Below are 12,822 nucleotides of genomic sequence, written 5' to 3' on the forward strand. Positions count from 1 at the left end.
CTCCCCGGCAGCGGAATTTGGGGAGGGGGGAGGTGACCCTGGGCATGGGGATGGGGCGTGCGGGGGCAGCCGGGGCCGCACTGGTGGCACTGGTGGTGCTGGCAGCGCCCCCGGCCGCGGGGGGAGCGGGGGGCGCGGGGAGAAGGGGGGCGGGGCCCCAAATTAAACCAGAGGGGGGTCGGGACCCCCAAACGGAGCAGGAGGGGCTGGAACCCCCAAACCCAAACACGGGGGAGGGGATTGGGGATGGGGGGATCGATGGGGAAGGGGCGGGAGAGCGGGGGAAAGAGGGGGATGGGAGCCCCAAACAGGATGAAGCCAACTTGATGTGGCCGCCTTTAGACGTGGATGGAGCCAAAGGCAGCCAAAGGCAGCCAATGCTTTTCCAGCCCGTCTGATCCCGGTGTGTGCAACCCCGGTGTGTGCAACCCCGGTGTGTGCAACCCCAGCCTGTGCAACCCCAGTGTGTGCAACCCCAGCGTGTGCAACCCCAGCCTGTGCAACCCCAGCCTGTGCAACCCCAGCCTGTGCAACCCCAGCCTGTGCCATCCCAATCCATAGGATCCCAGCCCATATTTTCTCCCAGTCCATATCTGACCCCAGTCTGTGTGGTCCTGCACACACACCCAGCATCTGGAATTCCATTTCCCAGCAAGGAAAACATTTTCCTGTCCTCGAACTTCCTTCCTATACTCTCAAGAAATGATAATAAAATAAGAAATAAATAAATTATAATTAAAATGAAATAAATTATAATAAAAATGAAATATAATATTTTTGACTCTTACTTACAATACTCCAATAATGAGTCAACCTAAAACAACAGCTATTAGTATACCATTATCAAGAAATATAAATAAACAAATTATACACCAGGAAATACCTGTTGAAAGTTTTAACTCAATAACTAATATACTTTAGATAAAACTAATATACAATCTAACACATCTTAGTAAAACAATTCATATTACAAACATACTAAACACAAAACCAAGCACCACTAGAATTTCTCCTACATTTTAACCAAACAATTAAACTTTAATAACACCATTAAGTACTCTCAAATTATTTTTTAAAATTTAATTGTAGGTGAGTGCTTTTATTTGGATATTGGTTTTTGGATTGTTTGGGTTCGATTATTTAAAAAATGGGATTTTTATAGCAAATTAATCAGCTGAGAAGGCGGCACTCTGCAAACAGAACTGACTGAAAATGAATGGGACAGAAATCAGTAACTCTGAAAGTTTTATTTGCTGTCAAACACATCCCACCCAGCCAGCCCCACACAATCCCCATCCCACCGCTCCCAATTGGGATCCCACTGCTGCCAATCCCCTTCCAACCCCATCTCACCCTGGTGGCTGTGGAATGGAGTGAGTTTGGCCTCGGATTGAGTTTTTCTGAGGAGGGAACAAGCAATTTGAGGAGGGATTGAGCCTTTATGGGTTAAAATTCAGTTGTTTTCAGTGGGATTTGAGTGGTTTTGAGGTGACAGATCCATCCCTTTTGGCTTTTGAAGGGCAAAGAGAGGAAGAACAGAAAAAAATTAAAGCCAAACCAAATGGAGAATCAGGCAGGTGTGTTCCCAACAGGGATCACAGGGAATGTGGGTCACCAGGGCTGTGCCCAGCGTGGCTCCTGCAGTGGGGGATGGAGCTGGAGCAGCGCACGAAGCTCTTCCCGCACTCGGGGCACTCGCAGGGCTTCCCTCACCGGTGCCTCCGTTGGTGTTGGGTCAAGTGAGAGCTCCTGGAGAAGCTCTTCCCACACTGGGGACACTTGTAGGGCCTCTCCCCAGTATGGATGCGCCGGTGGGTGACGAGGTTGGAGTTGTGCCTGAATCCCTTCCCGCAGTCGGGGCAGCAGAAGGGCCTCTCCTCTGTGTGACTCTGATAGTGCCGGAAAAGATGGAAGCGGGTCTGAAACTCCTTCCCACACTTGGAACACTCGTAGGGCCTCTCCCCAGTGTGGATCTTTTGGTGCATTATCAGGTGGGGACGCTGGCTGAAGCTCTTCCCACACTCCCCACACTCGTAGGGCCGTTCCCCAGTGTGGGTCCTCTGGTGACGGATCAGGTGGGAGCTCTGCCTGAAGCTCTTCCCACATTCCTCACACTCGTGGGGCCGTTCCCCAGTGTGGATGCGCCGGTGCCTGACAAGATTGCAGTTGTGCCTGAAGCCCTGCCCACAGTCGGGGCAGCGGAAGGGCCTCTCCTCTGTGTGCGTGCGCTGGTGCACGAGGAGATCTGAGCTGGTCTGAAACCTCTTCCTGCACTGATCACACTCGTAGGGCCGTTCCCCAGTGTGGGTTCTCTGGTGGATGATCAGGCCGGATCTCCACCTGAAGCTCTTCCCACACTCCTGGCACTTGTGGGGCTTCTCTCCATCAGGAACCTGCTCATGGACCACCAGCTCCGAGATCTGGCTCCATCTCCGGCCGCCTTCCCGGCCCAGGCTGGCTCTTTCCCCCTCAGATCCCCGCCATCTGCGTTTGCAGCCCCTCCTCGTGCGGCATCTCCGGGGCTTTTCCTCCCCGTTGGCTTCCTGCGCCGTGGAGCCGCTCAAAACGGCCTCTGCCACGAGGTTCTGCCGCGGGGATTTGTCCTCCCTGCTCTCCATGCTCAGCTCCTGCTCTGGGGGAGGAAGGACAAGGACAGGATGGCATTTGCCTCCGTGCCACAGGCAAGGGCAAGGAGATGCCCCCAGGCTGTCCTGCAGCCGGGGCCGTGCTGGGCTGGGCGATGGAGCAGGAGAGAGGGGAAAGGGGCACTGACTTCCTCCTCACCTGCCTCAGTGTTCAGGGACATCTTCCACTTCCTCACAGCCTCACAAGAACTGGCAATGGGAAATCCTGATTTGGGAAAAACAAGGGATGAGGACGATGAGTTTGAAGGTCTTTCTGCCCAAGTCCATCTCTACAAGTCACTGGCCATCTGGGCTCCAGAAAAACCTTCCAAACAACAAGATTCAGCCTTGAAAAAGCCTCCCAGGAATTCCCCGTACCTGGACCCGCCCCTCTGGTGTTCAGGGTTGCCCCTGTCCCAGCTGCTGGGGTCACGCTTGCATTGGGGGTCCCCCTTCTCCTCGGTGCCCGCCCTCCCCAGCCTGCTGGCAGTCCCAGCAATCCCAAAAGCTGCCCCCTCTTCGCTCCCCATTCAGGGATGCCGGGGCTTTTTGGGCTCCCTTTTGGGCTCCCTTCTCCCCTCATTCTCTGCTCTGGGCTGCAGGGGCTCCAAGGAGTCCCCCCTGCCCCTCTCCAGCCTCTGCAGGCTCCCGCCCATGGCGGCGCTCCCCCCTCTCTGGGCTCCCCACTTTGGGCTCCTGGGGGACACAGGGCTCTGCTCCTCCAGGCTGCCTCTGCCGCCAGCCGCCATCGCCACCCCCCGATGTCCCCCCAAGGGGCCTTTTCCGCTCAGCCTTGCACTTCTTCATTCTCCACACATCCCCCCAAATAACCCAACCCAGGCACTCCCCAGAATATTTGGGCTGAGCTCCACCTCCCTGGGCACCTCCAGAGTTCCCGTGTGCCTGGCCCTGTGACGACCTGGAACACCTTGGAACCCCATTCCAGCCTTTCCCTGCCCCCAGGCCCATCCTTCTGCAAAAACCAGAGATCCCTGAACTCCCCCTTCTGGAATATCCAGGGTGTCCCTATCCCATGTCCCACCTTTTTTGGGAAACCCTGGACCCCTCTTTACTGGGCTCCAGGCCCCCTGGAACTCCGTTCTATCTCTCCCCGTCCCTGCCCGCCATTTCCGTGACCCTGAGCCTCCCCTGCACCCCCATTCCTGAGACCCCAGACCCCCTTTTACCCCATTGTCCAGCACTGAGACCCCCCTGCACCCCCTAATCCAGTGCCAACTCAACCTTTCCCTGGCCCCCGCCTCTCCCAGCACCCAGCCCCACCCTTTTCCCTGACCTGGGATCCCTGGGCCCCCATTCCTGCATTTTCCAGCCCCCAGACCCTCCTTTTTTCACTCCCAGTACACCCTGGCACCCCCTTTCCTGGGCACAGGATTCCCTGCACACCCCATCCCAGCTCTCCCACTCCCTGTACCCCCTTTCCTTGACTCTGAGCCCCTGAACCTCCTTCCCAGCTCGGCCAGCCCTTCAAGTCCCCCTTTCCTTGGCCTCTTGACCCCCCTGGATCCCCAGTCTCTCACGTTCAGCCCCCCAGCTCCCCGATCTCGCTGTCCCCCCAGTTCTGCACTCCCTGCAGTACCTGGCAGCGGCGCTGTCGCAGCCCGGCCCTGTCGCCGCGTCCTCTCAGTGCCCGTTCGGGCCCTGCCCGCCCAGCCCGACACGCTTGACTGCGGGGGACACTCCCCTGTGCCCGGGCTACAGGAGAGCGGCCGGGGCTGCCAGCCCTAAACCACAGGAGCAGCTGGCAGACGCTGCTGCAGGAAGAAAGGGCCCACTCTGGGCAGGGGAAAGCCAAGGTTTATTTCAGGGCTCAGGGCAGCTCTGACCCTCAGGGCAACCTGCTGCACACAGCACACACTCAGCCCCTGCACCAGCTTGGAAAGGGGGGCGCAAACAAGGCAAAGATACATCCAACAACCAATGGGGGAAACGGGGGTGTGCAAACCGGGCAGATGGACATGAAGGAGCACAAATGAGGAAGCACCTTAAGGGAGGGCCCTGACCTCTGCCCAATCACTCCACGCCCCTGGGGGAAGATTCTGGAAAGAGGGGAAGGGAGGCCGAGGGATTGACAGGGGCCCAGGGAGGAGACTGGGGAATGGCTCTGCAGCCACAGGGAGGATTGACTTGGGGAGGAGGGCAGGCACTTGGGGCAAAGCATTGTCAGGAAAGAAGCGGGGCTACATCAGGGAAACCATTGCAAACTGAGAACAAGGAGAATAAACCACAATACAACACGGCCCGGGTTCCCCCAGTCCTTGATTGTGGGGGACGTGGACGGGACCCCTGCGAGCGCTGGGGCAGCGAGCGGGGCCGGATGGAGCCGCAGAGAGCGGGGATGGTGGGGGGAGCTGAGCTGGGATATTGGGATAGCCAGGGCTGGGACATTGGGATAGCCAGGACTGGGATATTTGGATAGCCAGAGCTGGGACATTGGGATAGCCAGGGCTGGGATATTGGGATAGCCAGGGCTGGGATATTGGGATAGCCAGGGCTGGGATATTGGGATAGCCAGAGCTGGGATATTGGGATAGCCAGGGCTGGGATATTGGGATAGCCAGGGCTGGGATACTGGGATAGCCAGCCCCGGCTCAAGGACAGGAACCGGCCCGTGGCTGACAGTGCCCTGGAGACGGGGCCGGTACAATCAGAGCGGGGGGGACTGGGGGGAGCCAGGGGCTGGGCTGGGATCTGTGGGAATGGAGGACTCTGAGGGGCTGGGATGGGATCTCTACGGCTACGAGGGGTGGGATTTCATCTCCTTCCAGCTGGGACCCGGGAGCTTTGCAGTGTCCGACGGTGCCACCTGGATCACCCGGAGGTGCTGGGAATGCAAAGGGATCATGGTGGAGCTGATGAAGCATTCCCTGAGACACAGATATGGGGAAGAGCTCCCAAAATCCATCAGACATGGTCGGGAGGCTCTGGAGCACAAAGGAGAGGAGGGGAGTTCCTGTGGAGAAGTGGGATTCAGGAATAAGGGCCTTGGGTATGCAGAAATTGCCATGGAATTTCCATGGCCGGATCTCTCTCATCCCAGCCAGGTGAGAATTCCATGCATGGATCTCCCACTAACCCATCGCCCTGGGAATTCCATGGGGAAATTATTTGAATTGATGACCAATGCAATGCCAGCAGTGCAATTGTGAAATACAAAGCTGTGTTTCTGTCAGGTTCATAGAGGCAGCGTGTGTATTTGTGATTGTGATACATGTGGAAACTGACCATGGGACAGTCATAAAGACGAATTTTAATAAATAACTGAGGAGGTAAAACATGGAAGAAGGCCTTTGAACCAATCCTTTGTTCGCAATTACCCTTTGTAAGTCTTGAGTTGATTTAGGATCATTTGAATTACAGCTTTAAGGATGTTGCTGTTTGACAGGAACTTTCTGCTTGTAGCTAAGCCTTAAAGAGTTTTGCAATAATAACCTCTTGAAGTATAATTTTAGAATATTGCTTGTAGTAAGGATCTTTGAAACGATAGGTTTAGAATATATAAAAAGGAAACATGCTTATCTTGATACATTAAAAAAAACAGTGAAAAGCCGGTTAAGAAAGGAAGATGAACATCTACTCAAGGATTGATAGTGTCGACCAAGGGAAGCTGGACATCACTGTTATGGGATTTGCAATTAAAAGGTGGACCCACGTCTGGAATCGGGACCTCACCAGCTGGGAGACTTCTTTCTTCTTTCGGAAGCCGGACGCCACCATCTGGGGATACTCCTTTCTGGGATACATCCTGAGAAAAACTAAATCATAATAGTGTATAGAATTGTGATGTAAAAATTTGGAATAGAAACTGCTGAGAAAGCTTATGAGTACCTCTATCAATGCCTGTAAGCCTCAACTCTGGGTGTTGTCATGGTTTGGCCCGGAAATGTGTTTCTGGAAAGGTCTAAGTCGGGACAATCAGTGGCCAAATTCAAAATTGGCATGTGATGTGGCCATTGAGGATCTGGATACGCCTCTGAGAACACACGGGGGTTAAAAGCAGGAGATTCCCAGAGAACTTCCTCTTTGGGAATCCGGCGTTGGTGAGTAGAGTCTGACCTCTCCCCTGGCCAGCTGCGCCTGGGTGGGGGAGGCCATGACAGGGAGGAGGCCGGGAGCCCCACAAGGTGCAGAGGTGGAGGAGAACATGCAGGGGTTGATGAGACTTGAGATGTCTGGGCAGCCCCCCCCCGGAGAGAGGGACAGAGATTGTGCTGGCAGCTCAGCTGGCCAGAAGCGGGGGATGCGGCAGAGAGGTGCCTGGCAGCTGTGGGAGTCCTGGACAGGCAGAAGTGAAGATTTTAACCCCTTTGTAGACTAATAGAAACCTTACAAATACTGAATCCTCTTGAATCAGGATGAGGTGAGAGAGAGATGAGAGATGAAATGGGCAAGCGTGAGGAAAGCTGGAAGAGGAGAGAAGAATCCTGAGTGGAAGAGATGATGGAGTGGCCTTGGGCTGGACTCTTTCTTGTATAGCCATGGACAGACCCGTGGTTTTTCCCTGTGACCCAGAGACTGTATTTAGGGGGAGGCAACACCTGGGAGTCAAGAGTGAAGCAGCAGCGTGAACAGAGACGGCTGAAGGGGGTGTGAGATGCCCTCTGTCTCCACGGAGAGGAAGATCTCTGTTCACGAGGCCCCTCGGCCCCAGGGGGTGAAATATGGGGGGGACAGGTGTCCCAAAGTTAACACTGTTCACGAGGCCCCTCGGCCCCAGGGGGTGAAATATGGGGGGGACTGGTGTCCCGAAGTTGAGAGACTGCTGTTTCTGGAAGTGGGTGGAGCATCTTTAAACGGGGAGCCCTAAAGGCAGTCCTGGCCCGTGTCCAGTGGTGAGAGCACTGGACATGGGGGGGAGAAGTCACGAGGGCCGATGTTCTCAGGGTGGGGCCATGGGTGACACGGAAGCACAGGAGGTTTTAATTGTGCTTCCGGGGGAGGCCCATGAGGCAAGGGGGGACTCCTCTCTCCCTGATGGATTTGAGGGTTGATAATTTGAGGGGTGGTGAATCTGTGGAGAAAAGGGAGGGGGAGGAGGAATGTATTTGGAAGGTTTTCATTCTTAGCTTGGTATGTGTTCCTTTCTAGATTTGTAATAAATAAAGTGTTGTGTTTTTCCCTCCATCCCCGAATGGGAGCCTGCTTTGTTTTGTTCCTGGGTCACATCTCACAGCAACCATTTAGGAAATATACCCTTCATGGGGGCCCTGGCATTGTGCCAGGGTCAAACCATGACAGCCACCAACTGCAGCTTTCCACACTGTGGGTGCAGCGCAACACTTGCAGCAAAGCAGGACAAATATTTGAAGAATTTGGCAGCTTGTTCTTTTCTTTTCCTTGTGGGCTGGGCAGTTGTGCCATTGGTAACATTTTTATTGTTACTGTTCTACCCTAAGCAAACATGACAGGCTACCAAGAACTCTTAGGGAATGCAAGCCTGACTGAATGCAGAGAAACAAACTCTAGAGCCTGCAGCCAGAAGTGGAGAGCTGTGTGATAATCATTCCAACACTCCCAAGGACATCTTGAAAGTGATCTAGAAGATGAAAATGGGCTGACAGAAGGAGTTTGTTTCTGTGTTCAGATTCTTCTACATCTGAAATCAATTCTACAGTCTCCATCTAAATCAAGAGTACAATCAGTTCATGAAAAGCACCAGAACAAACTGTACCTCTGAGGAGATGACTGAAAGAATCTGAAAAGAAAAAATGCAGGAGGAAATGCATTTCTCAGCACTGCAGTATTTGCCTGCCTGAAACCCTCCTCCATTTCTGCCCCATGCCTGGATCTGTTGGTGTCAGTTCTGTATTCGGTGGTGCCTCCAGCCCTGAATCCCCTCATCTACAGCCTGAGGAACCAGGAGCTCAAGGCTGCAGTGAGGAGACTGATGACTGGACATCTTAGGAAGCATTAAACTGCTGGCCAATTTCTGCAAATCACTTGTAACAAAATCAATCTTTGATAGTTCTGTTGGTTTGGTTCTTTGATTTCCCTGTCTTTTTTTTTTTTTTTTTAATATTCTTCCTAAAGCTAGATCATTGTTTCTGCTATTTCTGACTTTGTTTCTCTCCACATTCAGTGGCCGCAGACTGTGACAATGAGGAGCTGTGCTCTCAGTGGCTTTAGACGAATTTAGAATCTCCCAGCAGAGTTTTCTGCAGAGATGCCCTTTTGTTGCCTTCTCTGGAGCTGCAGCAGCAATGTCAGTGTGCAGAGCTGGGGCAGATCAGTGCTGGCCCAGCAGCTGTGCCCAGCAGCAGCAGCAGCACTTGGTGTTGCCAGTGCTGCTGCCGTGACCCTGCCCCGCTGCCCTGGTGGCCCTGGTGTTGCTGCAGGGCCTGAGTGCTCTCGGGGCCGGGCACAGTCCTGGGGGTGGCAGTGCCGGGGCTGCAGCAGGGACAGGCCATGGGCACTGCTGGGGCAGCGCTGACGCCTCAGGCCAGGCCCTGGGGGCTGCAGGCTCCTTGCCCAGGCTCTCTCAAGAACACGGCCAGGCCAATGCTCAGCACAGAAAAGCCCCAGGCTGAGCAGCCCCAGGCTGGCCGTGGGCAGGCTGGGGGCAAACAGCATGGCTGGGGCTCTGCAAGGGCCCTGGGGGAGACGGGAAGGAGCAGCAGAGCAGGGGCTGATCCATCCCCAGTGCGCTGCACAGCCCAGGGCAGCGTCCCAGAGCATCCTCATGGAGCTGCCAACAACATCCGCCCTCTGCAGCCCTGGCCTCTCCCCCAGCTCACACAGGTGCTCCATCCTTGCAGGCACAGACACGGCAGCACTGGCTCAGGAGCCCCTGTTTGCATTGCACAGAGCAGGCAGGAGCACCCCCATGCTGCTGCTGTGGGGACATGAACCTGAGGGAGCACAAATGCCATCAGCCCCTGGGGCCAGCAAGGGCTGGGGGACTCCAGGGAAACCACTCAGCTTTGTCGTGGCCTCTGCAGTCAGCCAGAAAGTTTGTTCCCATCAGCTGGGAGTTTCCTGTCCCACTGCAGACGCTGTTGCTCAGAGCCAGGGCTGCCTGGCAGCCACCCCCAAACTGCCCTGAGCATTTCCTTTTCTTCAACTTTGCTTTCTGTACTCTTCCTTCTACAATTTTCTTACTGTTGCTCAGCCCTGTTCCCTCCCCTGCAAACAGCCCATCCCTGTTTGCCCTTTCCTCTCTGGCCCCACTCCCCATTGCAGTTCCTCACTTGGCACCATGGGAACGTCCCTTGGGTAGCAGGATCATCCTCCAAGTGCTGCAGGAATTGTCTGCAGGCTCCTGCAGTGCCTGGTGCTGCTCCCTTGCCAGAGGCACCCCAGGCCAGGGGGGCACATCTGGGCTGCTGTGTCTGCCTGTGGGGCTCCCTGTTCTGGGCAATGAGGAGGAGCTGCAGAGGCTCTGCAGGACTGACAGGATGGGCTTTGGGGCTGGCAGGAGAAGCTGAGGGACCTGGGCTGCTCGAGCTTCTGAAGAGGAGGCCCAGGGCTCATCCTGCAACTGCTCCAAGGGTGGTTTCAGAGAATCCCAGAATCAGCAAGGCTGGAAAAGACCTTGGAGATCATCAAGTCCAGTCTGTGCCCTGACACTGCCTTGTCTCTCTGAGCCTCCTTTTCTCCAGGATAATCCACCCCAGCTCCCTCAGCCACTCCTCACAGGATTTGTGTTCCAGACCCGTCCCCAGCCTTGTTGCCCTTCTCTGGACACGCTCCATGTCCTTCCTAAATTGGAGGTCCAGAACTGACACAGCACTCGGAGTGTGGCCTCACCAGCGCCCAGCACAGGGGAAGAATCACTGCCCTGCTCCTGCTGGCCACACCATTCCTGACCCAGGCCAGGAGCCACTGGCCTTCTTGGCCACCTGGGCACACTGCTGCCTCATGTCCAGCCTGCTGTCCCTCAGTCCCTGCAGGTCCCTTTCTGCCTGGCTGCTGTCCAGCCACTCTGTCCCCAGCCTGTAGCGCTGCAGGGGTTGTTGTGGCCAAAGTGCGGGACCCGGCACTTGGTCTTGCTCAACCTCACCTTGTTGGATTTGGGCCCTGGATCCAGCCTGTCCAGGTCCCTGTGCAGAGCCCTGCTACCCTCCAGCACATCCACACTCACACCCAGATGGTGTCATCTGCAAATGTACTGATGCTGGACTCAGTCCCCGCATGCAGATCATCAGTGCAGATACTGAAATCCACGCTGGCTGGCTCTGATGCCTCAGCCATCCTGTGGGTGCCCTGTGATGGCTCCCATGGTGATCTGTTCCATAACCTTGCCAGGCACCAAGGTCAGGCTGACAAGGCCTGGAGTTCCCCAGATCCTTCTTCCAGCCCTTCTTGGGGATGGGCTCACACTGGCACCTCCACTCCTCTGGCATCTCCCTGCTGAGCCAAGTCTGATAGTAAATGATGGAGAGCAGTTTGGGGAGCTCATCCACCAGATCCCATCTGCTCCCAGAGACACCTGTGAGCACCTGAGTGGCTCAGCAGGTCCCCATCTGCTTCCTCCTGGATTCCAGGGGGCTGTTCTGCTCCCTGTGCCCATCTACCAGCTCAGGAGAACACTTGTCCTGAGGATGGCCTGTCTTATTGTTGAAAACTGAGGCAAAGAAGGGGTGAAGTAGCTCAGCCCATTCTTCATCTTTGGTAACCATATCCTTCACAATAAGAAATGCAGGTTGTCCTTTCGCCTCCTTTTGCCATTAATGTGCTTATAAAAACATAATAATTATCCTTCACAGAAGTATCCAAGTTAAGTCCTAACTGAGCTTTCACCTCTCTCATTTTCTATCTGTTCAACCTCTCAACATCCTTAAACCTTTCTTGATTTACCTGCCTCTATGTCCAAAGGTGATGCACCCTCTTTTTAACCCCTAAATTCCTTGAAAAGCTCCATGCCCAGCCAGGCCAGTCATTTCCCCCTCTGGGTCATCTTTCTGCACAAAGGGACAGCCTACTCTTGCTCCTTCAAGATTTCTTTTTTGAAGTGTTTCCTTCAAAACAAAATCCTTCCTGGAACTCATTGTTTTTAGGGGCTGTTTCTCTTTAAAAAATCAATACCCCAAATCTGCATCCTCAGTAGGCCAAACTCTGCTCTTATAAGTCCAGGGCAGAAAAATTTTTGATGCCCCTCCTTCTTTCACGGAATATTGAAACAACTCAATAATTTCATGGTCACTGTGCCCCAAACAGCCTCTGACCAGCACTTCTCCCACCAGCCCTTCTCTGTTTGTGAGCAGCAGGAGACAGAGCTTTCCTTGGGAGTGGGAATTGCAGGAAACCTCCCCAAAGCACAGCTTGGAAGGTTGAGCCTGGAGCTGAGGAGAAAGCAAAGTCCCTGCCAGGGTGGAATTGTGGTGCTCGAGGTGTGGCAGCGTGAGGCTGGGCCATGGCCGGCTCTGTGTGCCAGGAGCTGGCAGCGCTGGGTGCAGGGAGCCCAGGGAGGGCACAGAAACGCTGGCTGAGAAATGCTGGGGCACAGCGAGATGGGCGAGTGCAGCCGGCCAGGGCACAGGAGCAGCACGCACAGGGGGCACAGCCTGCAGGACAGATGGCCGAGGGCTGGGCAGGGCTGGCAGGGCCACAGGCACCCAGGCCTTTGTGCCCTGGGCTCGGGCAGCGCCTCTGGAGGCCCCACAGCAGGAACTTTCCTGGCAGGGGCTGCACTTTGGCTCTCCCTCGGCCTCCCTGGCCAGGCTGGCAGGGGCTGCAGGTTGATGGCATTTGTCCTTGCTGCCCCTCACATCGCCCTGCCCCACAGAGAGCCCCGAGCCACCCGTGAGGGACAGGCCCTGCTGGCCCAGGCTGGGCTCAGGGCTTGGCCTTTCTGCTTCCCCCAGCCAGCCCAGGCCTTGCTCAGCATTGCAGTTCCCTGCCCAGAGCCCTGGGCTCCCTGCACTCCTGGCCTCAAGGATCTGCTCTCATCATCCCTGGGGAGCCTTTGGCACTCCCTGCCCTCAGTGGGGCCCAGCCATGCTCCAAGGCACTTGGAGTTTTGCTGCTGACTCCTTGAGCAGCTTCTTCATCCTTCTCTCAGTGCCTGAGGCTCCTGGACCCAGCCCCAAATCCACCGTGGGGCTGATTAAAATACAGAAAGCCCTGGGGGGCTCTTTCTCTTCCTTCAATTTTCCTCCAAGTCTCCAGGGCTTGTGAAGCTGCTTGGAGTCAGTCTGGAGTTCTGTTAAGGAGGGAGATTTCAAAGTGCACCGACGGCATG

General features: G+C 55.3%; 1 protein-coding gene across 1 annotated transcript; it reads right to left on the reverse strand.

Moving 5' to 3' along the window:
* Positions 1–1,721: 1,721 nt before the first annotated feature.
* On the reverse strand, positions 1,722–6,386 carry LOC135292704 (zinc finger protein 239-like; the record flags this gene model as incomplete). The annotated part of the gene is made up of 4 exons (XM_064406809.1): positions 6,315–6,386; positions 2,785–2,914; positions 2,236–2,632; positions 1,722–2,151 (listed from the first exon to the last, which is right to left on the reverse strand). Coding segments are annotated over exons 1-4 (1,029 nt in total), but the record flags the coding sequence as incomplete, so codon positions are not given.
* Between the last annotated feature and the right edge of the window lie 6,436 nt (positions 6,387–12,822).

This window comes from Passer domesticus, unplaced genomic scaffold (assembly GCF_036417665.1).
Source record: "Passer domesticus isolate bPasDom1 unplaced genomic scaffold, bPasDom1.hap1 HAP1_SCAFFOLD_44, whole genome shotgun sequence".
Taxonomy (NCBI): domain Eukaryota; kingdom Metazoa; phylum Chordata; class Aves; order Passeriformes; family Passeridae; genus Passer; species Passer domesticus.